The sequence below is a fragment of the Phaenicophaeus curvirostris genome, chromosome 5 (genome assembly GCF_032191515.1).
Source record: "Phaenicophaeus curvirostris isolate KB17595 chromosome 5, BPBGC_Pcur_1.0, whole genome shotgun sequence".
In the NCBI taxonomy this organism is placed as follows: Eukaryota; Metazoa; Chordata; class Aves; order Cuculiformes; family Cuculidae; genus Phaenicophaeus; species Phaenicophaeus curvirostris.
Window position 1 is genome coordinate 30,973,675 of NC_091396.1, and position 24,198 is coordinate 30,997,872.

Sequence of the window (24,198 nt, forward strand, 5' to 3'; positions counted from 1 at the left end):
TCCCAAAGAAGTGCCTGACACCTAGTTTCTAAGGCTGCATCATTGTATCTCTTTTAATGCTATTGATCCCAATCTGTAGCAGAAGACACAACACCCTGCTCTAAGCAGGACTGGAATTATCTTCAGGGTGGAGAGATGGACATGGGAGTTTCTTAGATGAATGCTGAAAATAAGGAATTATATTGGCAAGGATATAAATCTGAGGTAAAATATAGGAGAGTCCAGTTATTGGAATGAATGTTGTTCTGATGGTTACAAATATACCTGTAATTCCTGGTTCTGCTTTGGACAAGTTACTTGGATATCAGTTCTGGAGCCAGTCTCCTCAGGTACAGAAAGAAGTTGGTATATGTCCCTAAAGGCTTTGGCTAATGCTTGTTCCAAAGCTCAGTGAAGCTCAACAGAAAAGAGCACTGTTATTTTTGTAAACTTTGGTAAGTCTTCCCTTTGTTAGAGTAAGTCCATCTGAAATCCTTATTTGAAAGGCAAAGGACAGTCACCCGTTCAAAACCTGGAGACAGAAATCAGACAGAAATCCTCCTGAAATTCCAGTGAGAATTTTGCTGGAGTATGGCTCAGAATCTATCTAACCTACCATTAGCTCAGGGGAAAGATTTTGACAGCAGGTTACTATTGTGGGGTTTTTTTCTTTTTTTTCTTTTTTCTTTTTTCTTTTTTTTTTCTTTTTTCTTTTTTTCTTTTTTCTTTTTTTCTTTTTTCTTTTTTTTTTTTTTTTTTTTTTTCTCCAGTACAAACCAGAGAATCCAGGCAGAGAGGTGGCTAGGCTGCATGGGCACTGGAAGCACAGCATGCACATGTGTGCATATACACATGCCATTTCCTGTAAACCATACTGAAGAAATACTCAAAACTCCAGATCTAGAACTACAGGAAAATGTAGCCTGCTCTTGCCTCCTCCACGGGCCAGCTTGCAAGAGGGGGAGTGGAAGAATTCATAGGATATTTCCCTTCCTTCCTGGGAGCAGACTAAGAAAGCAGTTGCTGCCTCTGAAAGTTTCCGTATCTTTTCTTGGATGTACTGAGGGAAGGAACCAAAGTAGATTTAGTATTGTCTGACAGTACTGTCTGAAAACTTATTCTACAGTAAAATGCAGCCACTTCTGGTGCAGGAGACAACAGGTGTTTTACCAGAATTAAAAATACCCTGAGAATGTTTCAGCTGCCAAAACAACCAGGGTGAACTGGGATCGCTGAATGTGGTTTACAAGCTGGGAGTTGTCTGAGGCTTTGGGACAACCCTTCTTTTGTAGGTTGCTTTATGACCACAGTTGGTTTTTTGTCAGCTGAAAATTCCCCATTCCTAAGAGATTTTTTTTTTTTGTCTAATCCATTTACCCAAGGAATTTCTGTTCTTGTAACATCTGGTTATGAGTAAGGTGCTGATATTTTTATTCTTTTAAATATAGTCGTAACAGGTGTACACTCACTGTATCCACAAATAATGTTTTGGCAAGAGCATCTGCTACAAATAGAGACATAGGTAATCTTGTATGGGTCTCAGTGGTGTCTCTGCACCTACAGAAGAAATCATCATAACAGTGTTACAGCATCACACCAGGAACCAAGAGGTCTTAATACTTTGCCTTTCTCAGCCACAAGGTCTCTGGACTAACTTGAGCAAATTCACTGTGCGATTTTTTCTTTCCTCGCTTCTGATAGTGAACTGTTTGGCAGCTTGCCCTACAAAAGGAGATCAATGGCATTTCTCCTGCAGGTCTGCAGTGGGGACTAATGGTGAAACGTTCTTCACAGAGAGTCTCCAGTGAAACAAGCCTGCTGCATCTGCATTGGCTACCAAATCTGTTGCATTTGTTGTTTTGAATTAGAATAATCTATGTGAAATGAAGCAGGCTTCCTCCCCCATATTTGCTCTCCTCTGTCTTGATTTTTATTAGCCCATTTAGTGCTCACTTGGGTGTCTTTGCATCATCTATTTCTTGCATTATTATGGTGGGTCAAGGCATCCCTCTGCAGTCTTAACACGCCTGTTTTCAAGCTATACAATGTGATTATGCCCATACTGAAGGGCTCTGAAAATTCTCTGCCAGCCACCATGGTATCTGTCTTGTGTGCTGTATTCACTGCCATTTACTATCCCTAACCTGAAAAACTGTATGAAGACAAATGGCAAAACTCCAGGACCTCTTTTCACTTACAGAGGGCTTGAAAAACAGAGAGGAGAGTCTCGATCTCAGCACATTAACGTGGTTTCTTGCTGTCTGCTTTGTTAAAGGAGTTGGAAAACTGCATCTCATGATAAACAGTTCAGGGTTAATTTCACACAGTACTGCACATAACTCCCTCCTTCTTTTCCCCTCCTCCCCGGCCTTTCACACTAGCTTTGAGTTATGACTCTCCTACACTAATGAGATAAACAACATAACTCACTGCAGGTTCTGCTATTTCCTCTATAAGCAAATGGTTGGAACCTTCTCTGGTTGCCCTATAAGGTATCAGAGGGAGAGACAACTGAGCCAGGACTGAAGATAGTAAGACCTGTATATGCATTATTTCCGTATGTGCTGCAAGATGGACTGTGAAGGGGCTAGATTTAAAGTGTTTAGGGATGACCCTTTCCTCATTGCCCCTCCTTTGTGTAAAAAATCAAAGATCCACACTTCGTTTGAGCCAGCACACGTTGGATCATCCATCTCTTATTGATCTAACTGCCACCTAAAGTGGGGTATATGTCCTTTAGGGAAGACGATTTCCCACCTCTGTCTTTTCAAGGATACCTGCTTTGTTTCTTGTTGGGTTTGTAGCATTTGTGGTTGCCTTTACTGTCCAGGCTGAATCCAGAATTGCTAATTTGTATAAGAACACTTAATAATTGAACCCACATTAATAGATACTCCCCAAAACTTCATTAGTTTCCCTACTCCTTTCTGTCCAAGACAAATGCTCAAAGCTGTGGTGCTTATTTCATTCAAATTACTTCTCTGTGGAGGCCTGTGTAATAGAGGGCCGATTCTCTGTCCTAGTGCTTTGGTCTAGCAACCTCCATTTCAATCTTGTGAGTGAATTCTTGCATAGGACATGCTGTGAAAGGATGAAACCTTTTGCCGCCACCTCTTTAATTACTCAGACCAGAGCCACACACTATCCACCTCATCATAAAAGCAATATTTTTCAGAGGTTAGTTTGCAAAATGCCATGAAGAATATGTCCAAACACTGTAGAAGTACAAGTTATTCACAGTTTTATTCCCAAATGAGTTCCAAATGCCCTACTTTGAAACATATCCTTCTTGGGGTGGGCATGATGCCCAGCAAGCTGTGCAGCAATGAAAGAAGGGCATGAAAAGCCCAGATCAGTAGCACTCTGTGCTCTGAAACTGCCAGGATCTCTACAAATACTTCATTGCTTGGCCATACCCAGGCAGTGTGCTGTAGATACTCCATTTATGCATGAAGGCCTTGGAAGTAGATGGAGAGTACTGGGATTTGAACTGGCATTCCTAGCAGTTGAAATATTTCAAACCAGGAGCTTAGGCTTCACTTGCAGAATTTGATTAACCCATTCTCTTGAGATGAATTATTTTGTTGTGTCTTCCCCATCCCTACCCCTCCCACCAAGTAACAGGATATTGCTTTTGTCATTATCCTTATTTGGTTCAGTGAGTCAGTTTTATTCCCAAGCTGGTACGCTTTCCTGGCTGCTTCAGAAGGGGTGGCTGAGAACTCCTGGGCCATCCTGCTTCCCTTGAGCTGTTCTGCTTTACTGTCCCCGCCTTGATGTTGTCCAGCTGTTCATTGTTGGTACAGTCTCAGATATGGTAACACCACTTCTGTCTTCAATCTTATGTGATCTTACCTGTTTTCTAAGGGAAATGAACCTGGAATTGCAGTCATGTTCTGTAGCCCCTTCAAGACTAACAGAAAGAGCAGGAAGACAGAAGAGCTAAAGCAGAATTGGGGGGTGAAGAGGGCAGGGGAAGCAGAAAGGAGAGTGAATTTCTTCTAACTTTTCTGTGCCTTGCTGGTTATTTCTCTGTCATGAATATCTGGGGCAGCTTAGGATACTCTGAAGCACTTGGCAGTGTGCTTCTGTGCCCCTAGTAGCTATGCATTCAGAAAGTCCTGCTGTGTTCTGAATACAAGAGAGTAAAGCGTTGCTTCATCGTTGGCTAAAAGGTGTCTGTCAGGAGAACCAGGGCAGTTCAGAAGCCAGTGAGGCCAAATGGGGTTCAATGGAGCTTGAAGTAACATAAACATTAATGCTGTATCTCCTTCCTCATTCAGGATGTTAGCATGAGGAGGTAATAACCAGAATGAAAAATCTATCTTCAAAGTTCAGAAATTAAGCAAAACCACAAAGTAGCCAGATCTCATGGATCTTGGTTTGCTCCCACTAGAAAGATGCAAATCTCCTGAGCTGCTTTGTGCATCAGGGCCTTATGGTTTGCGTGTCGGAACTTCATCTCTTCTCTCCCAAGGGGCTTTCTCTGCCTGTGGAGGAGGCATCACCCTTGTGACCCATGAGAGTCTGAAATTCTATTTACCCTGAAGAAATCACAAATTATTTATGTGCAACTCTGGTTTCAGTGAGCTGAGTGAAGTGTATAAGTGAGACTTAGATTCTCTGTAGGCCTGTTCCTGAGAGGAGCTGAGGAGCCTCAGGAGCACTGGATGCCTTGAGTATGTAGTTCTGCCTCATGATTTAGGACTGAACCCTTCAACAAGGAGATGCTGGAAGGGCAAGAACAAAGATGCTGGAGATAGTGCTTGTGGTTTGCAAACTAAAATGGTATTACATTTATTTTTTGCCTTTAATCTTCAGGCCTGGCCCCAGGTCAGCTGTACACATACCCAGCACGTTGCTGGCGCAAAAAGAGGCGTTTGCATCCCCCTGAGGATTCCAGGCTGAAGCTGCTGGAAATTAAACCTGGTAAGTATTTGTTTGCTTCTCTCTTTCTCCCTCTCTCCTGTGCTGCAGAGCAGCTGGCATACATGCAAATCTGGCATTTAGAACCTGGACTTCATCTTTGCCCCTCTCCAACCATTTCCCTTTAGTTCTGTTGTGTCTTATTTAATTTGCTGTAACAATAACCATAAACCCTCTGCACTCAACTCATCCCTTACAGAAAAGTATACAACTTGTATTGTATGCAATGGGAGCTTCCATAGGGATGAAAATTGGCCTCTATTAGCAAATTCATAAGAATGTAAAGGATCAATGTATTACTTGTTATTGCCTCAATGTCTTATTAATACAGAATCTCACTCTGGCATCTGCTGTCTAATCCTTGTGAAAAAGACCATAGTGTTTGTGGAACAGTACACTGGTGAGAGTTTTCATAATGAGGCTGGGGACCAGGGGTGTGAATGGATTATAAACAGCAATTAATAAAAATTAGTGACATATTTGTATAGGTGTTTATGCCTGAATGTGTACCGTAGTCCATTCTTTCATTCTGGTTGTCCTTGGTATTTTCCCCCTACAATTAAACTACATAAAGTGATGAGTCTGTATGTGGAATGACTGGCTGTAAAGCAGATGTGGAGGAGCTACAACTGTGTTAGGTGGAGCATCATGTTGTGCATTCTTCCCTGCAGTTAGTAATAAAGGCTTGTTGTCTTTGGGGTCAGCTATTATGAGAAAGAGGCAACACATGTCCTCACAGCTGTATGGGGTTTTTAAGAGGTGAGGCACTGCCAGTACCAAAAGTACAGGAAAAAGCCCAAAAATGTAAATTAAAAATGTTTAAAAAACCTGTTTGTCAGAAGAAGCTGCCTGGGAACTGAGCTATGCTTGGTAATGCTAGTGACTTTGCTTCTAAGCAGTAGTTGGTGAAGAGAGAGGAAGGTGCAATAGAGACAAGTTCTAAATCCAGTAAGATCAGAGGCAAAATTTCTGTTGATTTTGGTCAAAACAGTTTTTGAAGGCTCCTGTTGTTGTTTGAGGTAAATTAGAGTCAATTTTGTGACTAACTCTGTTGCTGTAAGTAACTTCATTCTCTGAAAGATAACTGCATGTTTTTGAGACAGTGTTCTTCTTCCAAAGTGGTAACACAGGGCATTGATACGCAAAAAGGTCAATGCTTACTTAACCAACGAGGTCCTCAAGCTGGCAGAAAAGGGGCTGCACCTGTGAGGAGGGGCGAATAGGGCAGGTGACCCTAAACTGACAAACAGAATGTTCCATCCCATATACGTAATAGTATAAATTTGATGGATCACAAAGGTCTCTCTCTCTTCCGCGGTGGCCAACATCCAGTGAGGACCTTGTCTGACTGGTTGTTCCTGATCACAGATCTGTGCATTCCTGAATCCAGCTCCTGAGCCCAGCTCCGGAGTCCAGCTCCCTCCTAGCCATGGACCCGTTCCCTCATGTCTGCTCTACAGTATTTGTGGTGACATATAGTCATCGAAGGGGTGAGGTGGGGTGCAATCTCATATATTTGTATATATTTTATAACTTTCTAATTATTTTCATTGTTATTATTTTTGTTATCATTTCATTAAAGCTGTGGTTTTACTTTCCAACCTGCAAGTCTTTTTCCTCTCTTTTCCCTCTCCCTTTTCTCTGCAGTGTAGCGGGAAAAAGGGATTTTAGGAGCTCAGCTGCATGGTTTTAGCTGCTGAAATTTAGCTGGCTGGGTCTAAACCCTGACAGCTCCTTACCTTCAATATAGGAGATGTCAGCAGGCAGTTAGACAAGAAGAAGAAATGCCTGTAACCAGTGGGCTGGGGTCCAAACCAAGAGCAAACTCTCAGCCAGCAAACAGAACCATACCTCACAGGAGGGCTGCTCAGAAAGAATTGGTGAAATCAGCCAGGTACACTGATGGAAATAAGATTGGGCTCTAGGAAGAGGATAATATTGGCCCACAGAGGTGGCTGTGTCAGACTTCATGATGATCCAAACACTGCTGTGCCTTGATAATTTAGTAAGGTAAAGCAATAGTGTAGAGTTTGACTCTTCTTTGTTTGCATTATGCTTCTTTGCTGTACTCACTGAATGCCAAATTAGTGCATCCTACATGCCACAGGGCATGAAAGGCAATTACCACAAAGTTATCAGATAAAGAGACCTCTGCATGTCTGTCTCTCTCGTGTTTTCCTTGGTATGAACATCTCTTCTGCAACTCAGGAGTGCTACTTCTGTTGCATTGCCGGTGGCAGCCAAATGAGGCAAGTTATATTGTTTTGCTCTACCATTTAAATGTATTTTCCAACCAATTGCTATCTAGTGATTAACTTCCCTTATCAGTTAGACCACAAAATAATTTCATTCTGTCTGTTCATGTTCAGAATAGACTCAGTAGATGAGCATGATTTTTCCCTTTTCTGATTCGAAAGTATAACATCTTTAATGGTAGCTTTTGACAATTTGAGAAAAAACATAGTGTAACTTATTTTAAACATGGCCAGCAGAAATACTGTACATTTGGGAAGGAGACACTGTGGTAAAGCCTGATGCTGAACCTAGGGAACTACTTAATGCTGATATCTGTATTCCTCAGTGAAACATTAGATGACTGGGTGGGCAAAGATGCAGTATTTTTAGATGACTGGGTGGGCAAAGATGCAGTATTTTAAGATGCCTTAGAAGGCACAGAGATGACAACTGCTGGACATGTGAAATAAATTTGGAAAAAAAAATAACCTAAATGTTCTGTAGTTTCACTTCACCTAGGGCTTGGACAACCTGATTGTGGCTGAGAGGTAGAGTACCTCAGCTGGAGAGTAATTGTCTGGAGTTAATATGTGAGAAGCTTTTTTTTTTTTTTAATATAGGAGGTTGTTGAATTAGTTATCTTTTATGTAACATATGCAAGTAATGCAATTCTACAACATCAAATTAGGGCTAAACCTTAGTTTTATTCTGTTCTATGTTTGTTAACTGTTTAGACATACTTCTTGTAAGACCGCTGCTGTAACAAATGCAGAAGGGGATCTTAGCTCCAAGAGCTTCCAATCTAGTAGTCAGTGGGATCGGTGAATACTTGCTTGGACTGCATCTGAGCTTTTGGAGTGGCTCATTAGAACAGTAAGTTGTATCCAGAAGTTCAAGACTTCTGCATAATTCAAGAGATAGATGCACCTAGGATTTTTGTTCTGGTAAGTCATAGCTAGGCATCAGCTGATCAGTAAATAGAATCAAACTATTGTCTTGCTAGCAGTTTAAGGGTATAATTAATCATTCAGTAATAACATAGTTTTTATAGTTACAGCCTACTTTTACAGTGTTGGTACCTTGCACGTTTAGGTAGTGCACGACATAGTTCAGTGAGTGAGTGAGAGTTTCATACTTGGTAATACCAAAACCTAATCCTGTTCTTCCAGTGGAATGGGTGAAGAAGGAGAATTCCCAACTCTCCTACCACAACCTTGAACTGCAGGTGTCATGATGGCAAGCACTAGGGTTCTGGCCCTCAGTAATATCAGAGCAGCTGGAAAGATGAGAGAAATGGGAGAGATCCCTGATTATACCCAAGGCCCCTGGAAATCTTAATTGCTCATTGGCCTAAATACCTAGTGGTTTTGTGGTACTGGGTGGTATTATGATTTTGTGTTGGGTCAGATTTCAATATTGTGGAAGTGGTATTATGTATGGTAACCCCTGCTGACAGTCAGGTATTACACAAGCACTGCAGCTATGCAGATGAGGACAGATAGGGTGTGTATGGCCAGAAACTCTGGTGGAATTTAATTTAGTAGTGTCCTACTTCAATTTTACAAGATGGCTAAATATAGACACATACATGCATGCACACAGAACTTTTATTTCACGTGCTATGCTAAGTGTAAAGAATATGACTGGAAAGCTTTTGCCTCAGTTCAGTGCTGTCCTTTAGTTTTGGACTGAAAGCCAACAGTGATGTCATGAGCATACAACCTTCCCACCCATTTGGAGTGTATGGAGTAGAGTTAGTGCGTGCTGTTACTGTGGTGAGATTGAGGTGGTGTCCTGTGTTACTGTCTGTTGTTTGTTTTTTTTTTTTTTAACCAGCTGTTGAGGAGGTAAAAGTAAATAAAATGATTTTTCATTTGCTATGATGAACCATGGCAGAACTGTTTGAAGAAAGCACATAACAGATAACATATCTGATAATAGCTTTTTAGATGCCACTTAAACAATTCTTAATCTGTTATTAATCTGACATATAGGATATACCTATGTAGGCATGCTTGTTGATGAATGGAACCCTTACAAATAAGCTATTATCTCTTTCAATCATCTCAATTTACCTTGTAGAGACTGTGTATGATTGTACAAAGTACTGTTTTTCTCCTGAGAAGTGATGAGTGGCCCTGGCTCTTGTGGAAGGATGCTCAGCGTGTCTGTGGAGGTCTGTGCACTTTTAAGATGGGGCACTTCACCAAGATATAGTTAAGGTGAAATTAAAAGTGAAGGACAGAATTCACATTAGTATCACTTATGTGGTAGTATCTAGAGACTCAAGCACCATGTTGGATCATCATCCTGGGGGTCATTGTGATGGCTTCTTGTGCTCTCTGCTATAATCACATACTATAACAAATCTTACAGTCTGAATATACAGGAAATAGTAAAGGAAGTACTTCGATTCCAAAATGGTGAAATGAGTGACAAAGATAATAAACTACTTCTATGAAGGTTTAACTGGTGGTTTATGATAGATCTGGAAAGCGAACCCAAGAACACAGAGAAATCTTAGTTGTTCCTAGTTCTGTATTCTTTTTTCTTTCCCTGGTGGCGATGTCTAGTGTCACCCAAAGATGTTAAAGCCTGAAAGTAATTCAAAACACTAATTTCATGAGAATTTCTTCTTATCATCTTTCTCAGATAGGCCAATTAATATTGTCTACTTTCACTTTTTATTTCAACAATTTCTACACAATCGTATGTTGGTTCTTGGTCAGTGCTACAAGGCAGTGGTTGTGTTTCATTGTGAACACTGTAAGAAAAGGCACATCTTTTCTTAATGAAAAACATTGCTACTATTGAACATGTATGGAGACTTTTCTGTGATTAAAGGGTAGGTTCCTGTTGTACTGTCAAACCTGCCTATGGCTCCTCTTTAAGATCCATTAAGACTGTTTTGGGATCAAAACTGGCAGAATGAGAGAACATCTGTAAAATTCAGGTTCCTGAAGGGCACTCTAATATCGATGTATTGATTGGTCAGATTCTGACAGTTTTCTGCAGATGTGAATTTACCAAAGATCCTTTTTTTTTTGTAGAGCCAATTTTAGTTTTTTGTGTGTGGGTTTTTTTTTAATTATTCATGGCTTTTATAAACATTTCATAGAATGGTTTGAATTGGAAGGGACTGTAAAGGCCATCTATTTCCCCCCCCCCGCCATGGGCAGGGACACCTCCCACTAGATCAGGCTGCCCAAGGCCCCATCCAACCTGGCCTTGAACACCTCCAGGGATGGGGCATCTACAGCTTCCCTGGGCAACCTGTGCCAGTGCCTCACCACTCTCACAGTGAGGAAGTTCTTCCTTATGCCTAGTCTAAATCTGCCCTTCTCCAATTCATAGCCATTGCTCCTAGTCCTATCACTACAAGCCTTTGTGAACAGTCCCTCCACAGCTTTCTTGTAGCCCCTTTCAGGTACTGGAAGGTCTCTATGAGAGCTCCTCGGACCCTTCTCTTCTCCAGGCTGAACAACCCCAACTCAACAGCCTTTCAGCCCAACTCTCTCAGCTGTCATGAAACCTAAATTTGAGGCAGATAGGACGTAACAGCAAGCAGACAGGAGCAACTTTGGTTACTGTGATGGCTTGGTCTAGATTCCTGGTGTTAGATGGAGTTGAACAGCCTCTTACCGACTTCTGTGACTTTTGCTGTTTTCTCTCCAAATCTTGAAATGAAAATGTTTTGGTTTCTTGTCTGGTTTTTTTTTTTTTATGAGGTTTGCGTTTTTTTTTTGTTTTGCTTTTTCTTTTTTTCTTCTTTTTTTTTAATCTGCTTTTTTACTCAAGTGCTTCTGCACTCTTAAGTGCTTTGTCTTTTGGCGCCGGCAGAGGGCGCAGTGAGCGGCGCCTGCGGGGGCGCCGGGGCTGGAGAAGGCGCTTCGGCGAGTTCTGCTCTGTGGCAGGAATAGCCTGTTTTTAAATTATTACTTGCTAGAAGCAGGGGTTGATTTTAGTAGGTGGTGCCAAAGCAGCCGTCCTGCGGGGTATTTAGGTCATATGTTAGGCAAACATGAGGTCAAACGGCAGCACTGAGTGTAGACGGTGGGGAGCTTCATGGCTCAAAAAGCTGCGTGGCTCATGTCAAAGAACTTAGTGATTCTGGTTGAGGTAGAGCAGATCTCATTTTCACCCATTCCCACCAGACTTTGTTTTTGGCACCTCACGTAGGAGTAAACAACAAAAAATTTTAAAAATCTTGACCTTCTGTGACAGGGAGGGTGGAGAATTTTCATAGAATCATAGAATAGTTTGGGTTGGAAGGGTCTTAAAGATCATGCCTCTCTATTCCTCTCTTGTGAGACCTCATCTGGAGTACTGTGTCCTGTTCTGGAATCCTCAGTATAAGAAGGATATGAAGCTGTTGGAACGGGTACAGAGGAGGCTACAAGGATGATCACAGGGCTGGAGCACCTCCCATGTGAGGATGGGCTGAGAGAGTTGGGGTTGTTCTGCCTGGAGAAGAGAAAAGTCTGAGGAGATCTTATAGCGACCTTCCACTACCTGAACGGGCTACAAGAAAGCTGGAGAGGGAGTGTTCACAAAGGCTTGTAGTGGTAGGACAAGGGGGAATGGCATAAACAGAAGAGGGGTAGATTTAGACTAGATACAACGAAGAATTTCCTCACTGTGAGAGCGGAGAGGCACCGGTACATGTTGCCCAGGGAAGCTTTGGATGCCCCATCCATGGATGTGTTCAAGGCTAGGTTGGATGGGGCCTTGAGCAGCCTGATCTAGTGGGAGGTGTCCCTGCTCATGGCAGAGGTGTTGGGTGTAGATGATCTTTAAGGTCCCTTCCAACCCAAGGTATTCTATGGTCATCTAGTTCCAACCCTCCTGCCATGGGTCACAGGGACACCTCTCACCAGCCCAGGCTGCCCAAGGCCTCATCCAACCTGGCCTTGAACACTTCCAGGGATGGGGCAGCCACAGCTTCCCTGGGCAACCTGTGCCAGTGCCTCACCACTCTCATTGTGAAGAAATTCTTCTCTCAGTTCTCATGTGATATGTTACAGTGCATGACTGCATGCTGGCCGTGCTGCATCCTGAGGTTGGTTGAAGGTGTGCCTGTATGTGTCACATTCCTGTAGTGCTTTGGAAGAAAACAAAGCTTTATATTTTGAATGCAAATCTAGAAGCAGGCATGCTGGAGATGTTAGGTTTTTTGTTTGTTTTTTTTTTAGGGCTAGATAGGAAATTTCGGGGTCGGGGGTGGTGGAAATAAGAAAAGGAGGCATTCATCATGGCTGTAGGAATCACTATACTCCCGAAGTGTTTTTTTTTTTCTTGTAGTTTCTTCAGCAAATAGGAAACTTGTGATGTGAAAGGTGGGGAAAATAATTTTTTTACCAGTTCTAGCTTTTATTTGTACCAAAATAAATATTGATTTCTGCTAGGCTTTCTCCTTTGGACTTCATATTCAGCAAAGTACCTAAGTATTGGCCTAAATTTAAGAAGTGTTTATTCATCAGCTAAGCCTGCAGCTTACAGATGAGTCCATCAATGTTACTGCATCAAAACAGTAGGCTCTAATTCTCCTCTAATCTTGCCTTCAGGTTGTTCACAGCGGGACATGGCACTACAGGCAAGAGCTTCTGCTCTATGGCACTTACAAATCCAGCTATGATTTGGGTTAGGAAAAGTGACTTTCTGTTACCAAGAGAAAAATCAGCAGTCTGGGACCTCTTTGTGAATCAGCTTTTTCCTTTTACACACATATTTAACCAGATGCTATGCCATCTCATCCACCACCTTTAATTTCTTTCTACAGTGGGGACCCTTACTAATCCAAATATCTGGCCAGATAAAGTTTGCTTTCCTTTTCTTACATGGCACTAAGAATACCAGAGAACCTGTCCCTTTCTGCACGTATTCACTGACACTGAATCATATTGTAGAAGTCCCATGATGAAATATCTTTGTCCCATTGCCAGTCTGCAGTAGAGGTGCCAACCTCTGCGTTTAATGTCCTGCCCCACCATCACATCCTTGCATTGCCTATGCACCCTACAGGACTACACAGCACCAGGGACAATGTTATATGTCTTTTTGTCTCAACTTTTCAGTGTGTATAACTGAGGTACTAAAACATTGATTTCATTTGTCTGTCTCAGAGAAGTGCTTAACAGGTAGTTAATAAATCTTTTTAGAGAGTTTGACAGGGGTAGGGGAGAGCTTTTTATTTAAAGGACTATATGAGTTAAGCATGCTGCTTGTCAAGCCTTTAAAATGCCAGATTAAACATTTTGGCCATCAGTAGGAAGCCTTGCAAAACTGGTATGAAAGTATACCAGCTCTGGTGCAAAACCTGGTCTTATGTGTAGCAGCATGGTGATGAAAAACAAGTGATTTGTTATACGCCCATGTTTACAAGTAAAGAGGCTCACCATAGGTGAATTTTTGAGGCAGTTTTCTCAAGGCTGGCTGTGCAATGTAAATTTTAGAAAGATATCTCAAGTTTTGCACAGTGTAACTCTTCTTGCTTCATTTTGGCCACAGATGAGCTGGCCTTCTTTATGTCATGGCTGCCAGGGCTGTGATAACTTTTCCTTGAAATCATGCACTGTTCTAGCTGGATATTCTTACATGTGCTGAGCTGCAAATTCTTAGACAAATTCAGCTCAGTATGTTCAAGGATGTGAGTGAATATGTATTTTCCCCCAAATGGGATTTCATGATGTTACAGGTAATAAACACACTAATTTCTAGAAATACAAATAATATTTTATAAACAGTCCAGTCAAGAAACCAAAAGCATTGTTTCTGCTGCTTACCTCCACAGTCATGATGCTAGAATTTATAGAATTAACTTTGTGTAAATAGTTTCTCTTTAATTTGTGGGATCTGGAGCAGGTCACTACAAGTATTTTATATGCATGACTTTACCAGGAGAACTGTGTTGGGGAGCTAAGATTGCTTGTATGAATCACTTGGGTTTACTCCTGCTTCTTGTGTGGCTGAGCTGTTTTGCATAATTAGGAGAAAGCAATGTGAGGAAGCCACTGGGCTTTGGAACTTCTCTGGATTTTGATCCAAAGCCCATTGAAGCCAGACCCCTCTGGCTCTAGTCATCAGGCTAAGGCAGAAGTAGCAACTGAACAAGAGAAGGCAATTTTGGGAACTATTAAACCTTTATCCGAGTTCTCTGTGCCTCATCCCTGAGAACAGGAAAGTAGGCTGCATGTGTAGCAACTCACAGATACAAGCCTGTTGTAATTTCTGAAGCAACACAGCCACTTAGAGGTGATTTGTCCTCCAGTGTGTAATCTCAGCTGTGTTTAGTATATTTGTGGAGATGGAGTTATGGTGATTTTGGAGCCAGGTTGTTTTGAAAAATGTTTTGGTTGCTACAGTAGGCTGTTAAATTGAAGGAATGGGTTGTGCTGGTGAACTCCTCATAGCCTGTACAGTGTGTCTGTGGGTCAACTCTTGGGACTCCATCTGCATGTGTGAGGAAAGCCCGGAGGGCTCAGGCAGCTGAGATGGCATTGGCTTGAAATACCTGGGATACCTGAGAGAGAGCTCACTTGTGCCAACACCCATTCTGTATTTATCCAGCCCATTGTTTTGCTCTTTTGCTGTTCTTGACTACTGTGTGTTTGACCTACATCTGGCTGCTAGGCGTCTTTGGGAAGAGGTTATTCAGCACGTGCCTCTTAAGCTGCCAAGGCCTGACTACGAATGCCATGTCTCTAGGAGACATATTATTCCTACTGGAGAGGTAAAATGCTGTGGGATTTATTCCCTTACCATGAAGTTAACATTGATGTTTGCAAGTAATCGTCAGGGTTACTTATTTCTGAAAGAAACAGATTTAACCTTAAAAAGAGGGCAGTGCAGGTGAGCCGAGGATGGAATTCTCTTCCTAGGGAAAAGGTGGTTTTGAAGGAGTGTTTTGGTGATCTCAGAGTAGGTGTGGGGGGCTTAGGAGTGAGTTGCCTTATCAGTTCCCTTAAATCTTTTCAGGAGGAAAGAATATGGGAACCCCTGGGGAAGCAGCAGAGACTAGTACCTGGGGAAATGCCAGGAACTCTGCAGATTCTTTTCCCCTAAGGCAAAAATCATCAGCTTTCCTGCAGAGGGGAAGGGCAGCTGGGAAGCTGTCTGCCCTGTAGGATTCTTGCAGATAGAGCTGAACCTGAACAGCTTTGCTGGCAAACCTTCTGATACTTAGTATAGTCAGTACAGATTCCTGAAAAGGAGTAAGCCACATTGACCAAAGGATTTCTGTGAAGCACAAGAGTAGTTTAGATGCAAGTACTGGGCACAAGATCCAAGGAAATGGAAATCTTTTATCTAATTCACTGCATCCATTTTGTATGTTCATGTGGATAATCCTGGGAGTTCTCTGGTAATCACATGAAAAAGGGTTTATAGGATCAAGTCCCCGGGGCTTAGTCATGTAAGATGCCAAGCTGTCTAACCACAGACAAGGAAAGCAACTAAGCTTGGGCTTTCAGAACATGAGTGATCTTTTTGTAATTAATGGGACTTGTCACATGCTTAAAATTAAATCCACATGTAAAGTACTGGGTTGGACCAGACTTGCGGGTTTGGTTATCAGTATCCTGCCAGATAGAGCCCAATAAAGTCACTGGGCTAGTAGATCAACTGTATAGTAGAACCTGCGCACTATTTTATAGAATAAAATGTTAACAAAAATTAGCAAAGAGAGTATGGAATATCATTGAATTAAAAACATGATATAAAAATCCCGCTATTTTCAATTTTATTGTTCTTCTGACACTTAGCAAATGAAATTGTTTTGTAGTCTAAAGTATTATATAATTCATAGCAAGTGATATTTTTCTGAAGTGTAATATAAAGAAATGAGCAATAAATGTTAATATAAAGTACAGTTTAATATCTTACAAGCCAAGCTTTACAGATTTGCTGAGAGTAAAATGGAGAGTGTGACGGCTTCACTTCTTACATCCCTGCAACTCCCTGCACCATCCATGGTCTTCAGTCTGTCATTCTCATTCTGTGGGAATTGTCTTGTACCTGAGAGATATTACTCGATTACAATTCATTTCAATATTCCCCTCATTTTGGATTTGATTGCCTAATAGTTTATCACAGGTGTTTTATGCTTGAGGATTCTGACATCGTTGGTGTTTGCCATGGTGTCCATTCCTGGTAATGGACTCCTTGGGGGAAGGAAGGTTGATGCAAAGTACATTTGGAGGGGAGTTAAGAATGAAATAGATGGATGTGGCTTTTCTGTCTTCCAGATCAGAGATTTCACTTAGGATGTACTTGGAGCATGGTTCCCCTTAAAGAAACAAGGTAATTTAAGGTCAGAACTGTAGCTGTTGTAGGTGGGACAGTTCCATTAAAGACTACAGCGAGCAGCAATTTCCATCAGATAAAGCTATGATACTTGATCATAGAATGGTTTAGTTGGAAGGGATCTTAATGATCATCTTGTTCCACCCTGCTATAATGGACAGGGATGCCTTCTACTAAATCAGGTTTCTCAAAGCCTCATGCAACCTGGCCTTGAACACCTCCAGGTATGGGGCATGAGGTATTCTCTGGGCAACCTGTTCCAGTGCCTCGCCACCCTCACAGCAAAAAAATTCTTCCTTATATCTAATTGAAATCTCCACTCTTTCAGCTTAAAACTGTTAAACACGGTCCTGTCACTGCACTCCCTGATAAAGTAACCTACCTCAGCTTTTCCTCGTTTAAGTGCTGGAAGGCTGCTCTAAGCTCTCCTCAGAGCCTTCTCCTCTCTAGGCTAAACAAGTTCAACTCTCTCAGCCTGTACTCATATGGGAGGCCCTCCAGCCCTCTGATCATCTTTGTGGTCCTCCTCTGGACTTGCTCTAACAGATTTATGTTCTTCCTGTGCCGAGGACTCCAGAACTAATGTAGGAGAAAGGCTGAAACCTTTACTTTTCCTGATGGAAGTCATGCACTTCTAGATGCATGTGATTGCTCTGGGCAGGTGTGGGGTTGATGACTAAGGAACACACATGGTCATGATTAATATCCTATGTATCTCCTACAGAGCTGTAGTGAAAGTTCTTTTGTTGTTGGCCTAAAATAAACAGCATTGCATGGTAGGAATAAAAGACAAATTTTCAAAGCTGGCTTAGACATTTCAAGTGCTAAAACTACATCTAAACACTTCAAGCAAGTGACTAATTTCTTTGTGGTTTTGAGAGACGATGACTGCTTTTATCTTCTCATTATTTCCTTGGTGCAATGTCTGTGTATGATACAGTTACAGATATGTGCTCTCCTGACAAAGTGAGGTTCATAGTTATAGGAATTTCTGGAGTGGTGCTGTATTTGTAAATGATGCTGTGGGTACATCTGCCATGTAATCCTCATTGCCTAAGTGAGGTAGCAGCACGGCAGGAGAACTGGAAGCACAAAGGTTGTATCTGTGAACAATGCTATAGACCAGGACAGTATCAGCAGGCAAAGACGCTATTAACTAAATATAAAGGAGTCAGGATTAAGGGCTTTGTGCCTCTGAAGCTGCTATACCAGGGTTGGCACTATAAATATATTACAGTATATTTTTCCAGGGAGATTTCTGTTAATATCTGAATGGGCAAAATAAAAAAATTAACTTTTCTCTGCCAAAGATGATGCCCCAAGTACACTGCACTCTCAGCAAGTGCTACAGATGGAACTAGAGTGCATCCAACTTTTTTGTTTTGCCTTTCAATCCTGAATCTTAATTAGTTCCCTACTGCTTCAGGACATGCACAACATTTTAATAGTCATAAGGACTTACTCCAATCCTCCATTGCCATTTCCACAATTCACTCTTTCATACCAGTAGTAACTGCCTTCCCCCCCACCCCCCCTATTTAGGAATAGCGTAAAGAAAACTAAATAGCCAAGAATGTAGCTGTAGATTGATGAGGTTGTCACACCATTCTCTTCACTGTTTTCTTCCAACCTGCACTGTGCTCTAATAGACAGATGATTGCTGGGGGAGGGAGAGAGTTAGCAAATCCCACAGCCAGATGTTCAGGGATGGACAGAGCGACCTTCTCCAGGAACCGAAAAGAGTATAACTGTGTCCTTCTGAGGGAGAAGGACACTCAGGTGCCTCCGGCTGCCCGTGTTTATCTCTCCTTTCAAAAGGAGCACAAATGGGCTCAGCATGGCTGCAAGGATGGATGTTTCTCAGTGCATCAGGGGAAATGACCAGTCATCCGTCTCTTCACTGTGGAGCCTGCCTGCAGCCATCAATCTTGTAGCCCAGCACGGCAGCTCCTTTGGCTTAGTTTGGCTCAACGTTAGATGAACAAAGGGAAATGAAAGCTGAGCAGGGGGGAAAGAGAGAGGAGCAACTATTCTCTATTTCACTTCATTTTCCCCGTACGTGGCTATCTCTTCCCTGTTATCATCTATTTTCACTGTGTTTTGTATGGTGTGGAAAAGACCCAGAATGTACCTTTTTCAGGATCTAGGTGATTACAGTGCTTCTTTGTTAGCAGAGGGGAGAAAGGAAAGAGATACTGGAAAGGCATAATTCAAGGCCTAGAACTTACATTTTTCAGACTTTTCTGTGGCAGTTTTCAGAACAAGCCTGCCATAGTTCAGCAGTAGTAGACAAGAAGGAGCAATAAAATAGCTTTCCTCTCTTTTCCCGTTTCTCTCCCTTTTCTTCCAGATTCCTTCCTCAATGCCAATTTAGTGTTTTCAGGTGTGAACTTAATCTCTCCATTTCTGTTCTGTTCAAAAAGCAATCAACAAAGCCACATGATTGGGCTTTCTGGAGAAATGTATGTACTGATGTCCAAAACTGTGATGGTAGCTCTTGTCAGCTATTGCAAGCTCACTTGAGTCAAGCCTGCTTGATGCAATGGCACAGGGGCTACACAGGCTCATCCAGCACTTGTGGTTCCTACTGTGAAACTGGAGGTCATGCAGATATCTTCGTTGCAATTGGTATGCAGCCCATCAGAATCAAAACCATTCAGATACGTCTGCTTGTACACCTAGCATTAACTGATTTCATCACTGGACTCAGATGGGCCAGTTTTGCCTGAAATACTCAGATTTGATGTACTTTGTGCAGGGCTAGAAGGAAAAGAGGTGTGTGAATTCACTGCCTGCTGGAGTCCCACAGCTAGAGTGTCCTTTTTTCCATGGTGAGCTGCCATGTGGTTGCTTATACTGTTTTCCCCTAAAATCCTTACTTCTGAATATAATAGCAGAACGTTTGGCTTATTTTGTAGATTTGTTTAGAGATAGTGTTGTTCCCCTTAGCAGTACCCCACTGTGGTATTTGACTGATGTATTTAAAAAACCATGTGATTACATTTACTTTTGTATTTTACTGGTTGATCTCAATGATCTAAGCATTGGGCCCTCACAGAACCATAGTAGGAGAGTTCTCTCTTCCACTTTCTCCTGTAGGCAAAGAACTGAGATCTCCCAGGCATACACAAAGGTTATTAGGAGACCCAAGGCCTAGCTAGGCAGGGGACTGAGAAGGAACAAGGAAGCTCTGTGAAAGCAGATATTGGACATGCAGATATCTGAGGAATCTTTACCTGCTTTCAAGTCAAATGTGCCATCTGGAGTGAATAGACTTATGCCAAGATAGGGAAAAATCATTCCATCATGGGTTTAAAGGGCTGCTTTGCGGTTCGTGCTGAGATTTTGTTTTGTTTTTATCATAAACCTAAAGAATAAATTGACAAGGAAAACATTTGTTTAGTGAAAACCTGTTTCTCTTCCCACATACCTTGCATGCACAGGCTTCATAAGTGAGCACAAGATCTTTCTGAATGGGGATATTCAGGAAATTCTTTCATATTTTCTTTATAAAATAGCTAGTATCCTTTCCAATGTGTGCATTTAGTAGTACTCATTTTGAATGAATGATCATATTTTCTGCTGCTACACATTTTGCCTACCTGCAAATTTTGAAAAAAGACAAATCTTGTTCATGTTGTCATGAGACAGATCCCAAATGGCACATCTGTGAATTGGAATGCCCTCTGGCTGGCCTGTTGGCAAGCATTCCTGTGACTTTGAAGGTCACCTTGTTTACACCTTGCCTTTTTCCCCCTCCCTATTCAGAGTCTTGCTGAGCCTGCAGGCTGGGCTTCACCATCTGCATTTTCTCTGGTGCCATTAATCTTCCTGTTTACCATTCTGTTATTAATTCTAGAGTTCACCTTTTTGTCTAAATGCTTTATAGGCCTCTTGGAATTTCTTGCCTTTTCTGTGGCAAGAGATCTGAGCATCTCAGTAGATGATTTGCTTTGTTCTTTCCCATTTCTGAAAGAATACCTACTAGCATCTCAAGCCATTTTCCTACTGCAAGCATTCCTTCTTATAATAACATTTTTCAATTATATAGTGTCATCTATTAGAGGCATCTTACTCTATGAGTAAATATTATCCTCATTCCTTGGAATCTGTGAATTAGGCACTGAAATCTGGTATCTGTGGAAACAATCCAGTTTTTCAGTGTTCTTATTGGCCAGAAAAAAAAAGTGTTTAAACTTGGGCTTGTGAGAACCTGTAAAAACACCTTGCATTTTTGGTGCATTTTATATGAATGTCTGAATGCCTATGAATATTAAACAAGCCCTACCAAATCCCAGAGGATAGATGAAGGCTATCTCCATTTGACAGATGATGGAAAAGCAGAGGGTGCCTTTGTTAGAGTTCGGTCCAATATCACACAGTAAGACAGCAACAGTGCCAAGGGCAGCAAGCGCCTAGAATGATCGTTCCCTATCCCGTCCTAAAATCATTGCCACTTTGCTATGGCCTTTGTGTTCTTTGGTGGTTTATGCAGGTTTGTTATTTACTGAGCCAGGCACACTGAACAAGCTGTTTGGTGTGGCTGGCTTCTTCAGGCACTGTGCCATGCAAATGTGGCTATCCTGCTTCCCAGACCTGCCTGGGTCACAGAGCACTGTCTTCTGGCAAGTGGGAGCTTTGCAGACAGAGATGCAGGATCAGGATTGGAACACCTGTAATCTGGCTGAGCAGTGCTAATAAGCCCTGCTGCATCCATGCTGATGCCTTCAGAGGTGACTGCACATCTCTGCTGCTCCCCAGTGCTTTGAGTGTTAGAAGGGCCTCATTAACAGTGTTGCCACATCATGTGGAGCAAGCCAGAGCTGAGCTCTGCACTCAGGCAAATAACCCCCCTAGTCTGGAACATAAAAAATTGCAGGGCAGTCTCCCAAGAATCATTGCTGGACTCAGATTGGCTTTGGCAGGTTTATCAGCTCTGGCTTAGTGCTGGCTCTGCTAGGCCTAGACTGAATTAATTGGGATGCTCGTGCACTGCAGTTGAGAGATAACTGCATTACAGAGATTTATCTGTTACTAAAGGTATCTCCTCCACTGTCCTCGATAAGGAAGAGTAGAAGCTATGCAGAATCTCACAGAATTTGCAGCAAGGTTACAGCATGGCTGGTTTTATGTGTGGCACATATATATGTGTTTGCGTTCAGTATGAGTGGTTTTATTCAGTGCTGTCACATATGGAAATAATAGAGTTGATTGCAGTGGAGATCCACTCCATGTTACAGTTTGCAGAATATGCAGTGTTGGCGTGATAGTTGCTGATTGTTGTCTGGTTACTGGACAACAGTCAGATTACAGTTCTTCTGATGGGTCAAAAGGCCCATCCATCTGTGTGAGGATATCTATATGACCACTTGAAGATGGCAGGCCAAGTTATTCTCTCATACCAGAAAGGACAGAAGCCCTGTTAGGGTGATGCAAAGGTCAAAGGAGTAGACTTGGTGCGCAGAAATTTTCTCTAAATTTTAGCAGTTACCCAGAATCTGTCTCTCGACATTGCCTACAGCGTTGCCTGGTGCTGCAAATGTCCCAGTGCAGCATGAGCCCATCTGGAACACAAATGCAAAAGTGACCAGAACACAAATGGGTGCTTGAATAAAGTTATTGAATGGAGATGTCATATTCCTTTATGTGATTTGAGCCCCGAGGGTAGTTACCTGATCCAGCATTTAGCCTGATATTTTAATTTGGCAGTCTTTGAGAAGCAGGTACAGTATACTCTACGTGACAATGATTTATATCTGTGTTGAGAACTAAATCTGTAGAGAACTTCCAAGAGACAGCTGACAGGAGGGCTGTGGTTTTTTTATTGAGAGATTTTATAGAACTGTTCTAGTCTGCCAAAGGAATACAACTGCTTGTAAAGTCCACATTTTGATGATGGGTTAAACTAAACAATGCTTCACCTTATAATTTGAGGGCCTCTGCTGTTTTCCACAGCCTTATTTCTCCCTCCTGTTCTGTTGTAGCTGCCTAGAATGTATTTTAGCTAGGGGCTCGTAGAAGCTTTCCATTGGATCCCGCTGTTAAAATTCAAAGTTGTCCTCTGATTTGTCTGCAGTTCATGCCCAGACTGAAGAGTGAATGAGTACAATTTCTCCATATCACAGTTTCCTCTGTTTTCTTCCATCTCTTCGCTTTCTCACCCTGCCTCCTGCTCCCTGAAACCTCTAGATGAAACTAGCAGCTTCACAGAAAGAGGTGCTAGGGAGACATTGGGATTTTCCAGTCTCTCAGTGATCTCCCAAGCAAATCTCGTGAGTGCTTAAAATGTACAGCAAGTGTTTACTAAGATTCATTTCACAGCTTTATAGGATCTCATGACTCCAGCCTGAAGAGGAGTTTTCACTTAATGGCAAATAGTCCTCCAAGCTATTCTTCCTGCACAAAATGGTTTATTCTCAGGAATCAAATACTTCCTTGCTTTCAAGTAGTCTTGATTTTAAAACTGGTTTATCATTCTTATTGACTGGATTCTTGTTCTCATCATGGCCCTTGCAATAATATACATGAGGTTTGAGGGTGGAATTGGCAGTAGAGGCAAAGAGTTACAGGAATAGCCTTAAAATCTCCAGTTGGCTTTATTGCATCTGGCTTTGATTAAAAATAAAGTGAATTTGATGTTTACTACTCTGTAGGGGCATTTGTTTGGCTTTATGGACTCCTCGTGAGAATCTGTGTTATCAGTAGTCCAGTCTCAGGAGAGGCCCAGGGCTGGGCTGGCAGGAGATCCTATGGACCAGGGTTGGAGACAATTTTAAGTGTAGAACTGGTACTGACATGTTTGCCACAGATGGGTAGTGAGTTGCAGTAGTGTTGGAAGAACAGGCTAGGATAGCAGGGACCATGGAAGGTCAGGATTACAGCATAACAACAATAATGTCAGCATCTGCCCCCTGGGATAGCAGAGGATGATGCAGTGAAAGAATGGTTTTGAGGATCCAGATGTGCAGGAGGTGTGAAGATCTGTACTGCATGGCACTGGCAGAGAATTGGTTACGAAAAATTCCTGCAGAACCCTGCCTTTAGTTTACGTGGTTCTGGTCACTGCTGTGAATGCATCAGTTCCAAGGATGGTAACAAATAACTGTACTGACCATGAACATATAAGCAAGCAAACAAACAAGCTAAGGAGATCCTTATTCTGGTTATGCATGCACAGAAAAGCTACAAAATCCAGCTATTCACATAAGGCATTGTCTCCCCTTTCTTTCTTAAGGGATTCCTTCCCCCACCCTGCCCCCACCCTTGCACTCCAATGCTATATTTGTGCCTTGGAGATGTGGAGTTGAGCGTATGATGGATGGATGGATGCTGCTTGTCTGAGTTTTTCACCACCATTTCCCCTCAGGCATTCTGTCTGCTGGCAGAGAGCACCATCCCAAAAGATGGTATCTCTTGCAAACTCGACAGCTAACAGACAGCTTCTCTCTCTGCATATTTCCCCAAAGAAGAGCAGGCTTAATCTGGTTTTTATATGGCATATTTGATTCTAATCTTTTTGACTTCCCATGTTCTCAATACGCCATCATAAATAAAATGCTGGGGGTGGGAACAGCAGAGATGCTGAGGCTTCACACTCTTGTGACACTGATAGATTCTCATTTTAAACTGTCATGGGATTTAATTGCTTGCTGAGCCACTGCACTGCACTTTCAGACACATCCTGCCACATTCTCTTAATGAGCTTAGTGGCTGCATTCACTCAGCAGTAGTTCTGTTTGCTGTGAATTAGGTGGCTTT

General features: G+C 42.1%; 1 protein-coding gene across 7 annotated transcripts in view; it reads left to right on the forward strand.

Moving 5' to 3' along the window:
* The window catches only part of DPF3 (double PHD fingers 3), a 165,174-nt gene that overhangs the window by 67,546 nt on the left and 73,430 nt on the right, over positions 1-24,198 (forward strand). For all 7 annotated transcript variants that reach the window (XR_011337535.1, XM_069858299.1, XM_069858300.1 and 4 more), the window contains exon 3: positions 4,801-4,908. Coding sequence is in view for 6 of the 7 variants with exons in the window: in XM_069858299.1 (XP_069714400.1) it covers positions 4,801-4,908 (108 nt within the window). In the remaining variant the exon portion in view is untranslated. The remainder of the gene's footprint in view (positions 1-4,800; positions 4,909-24,198) is intronic.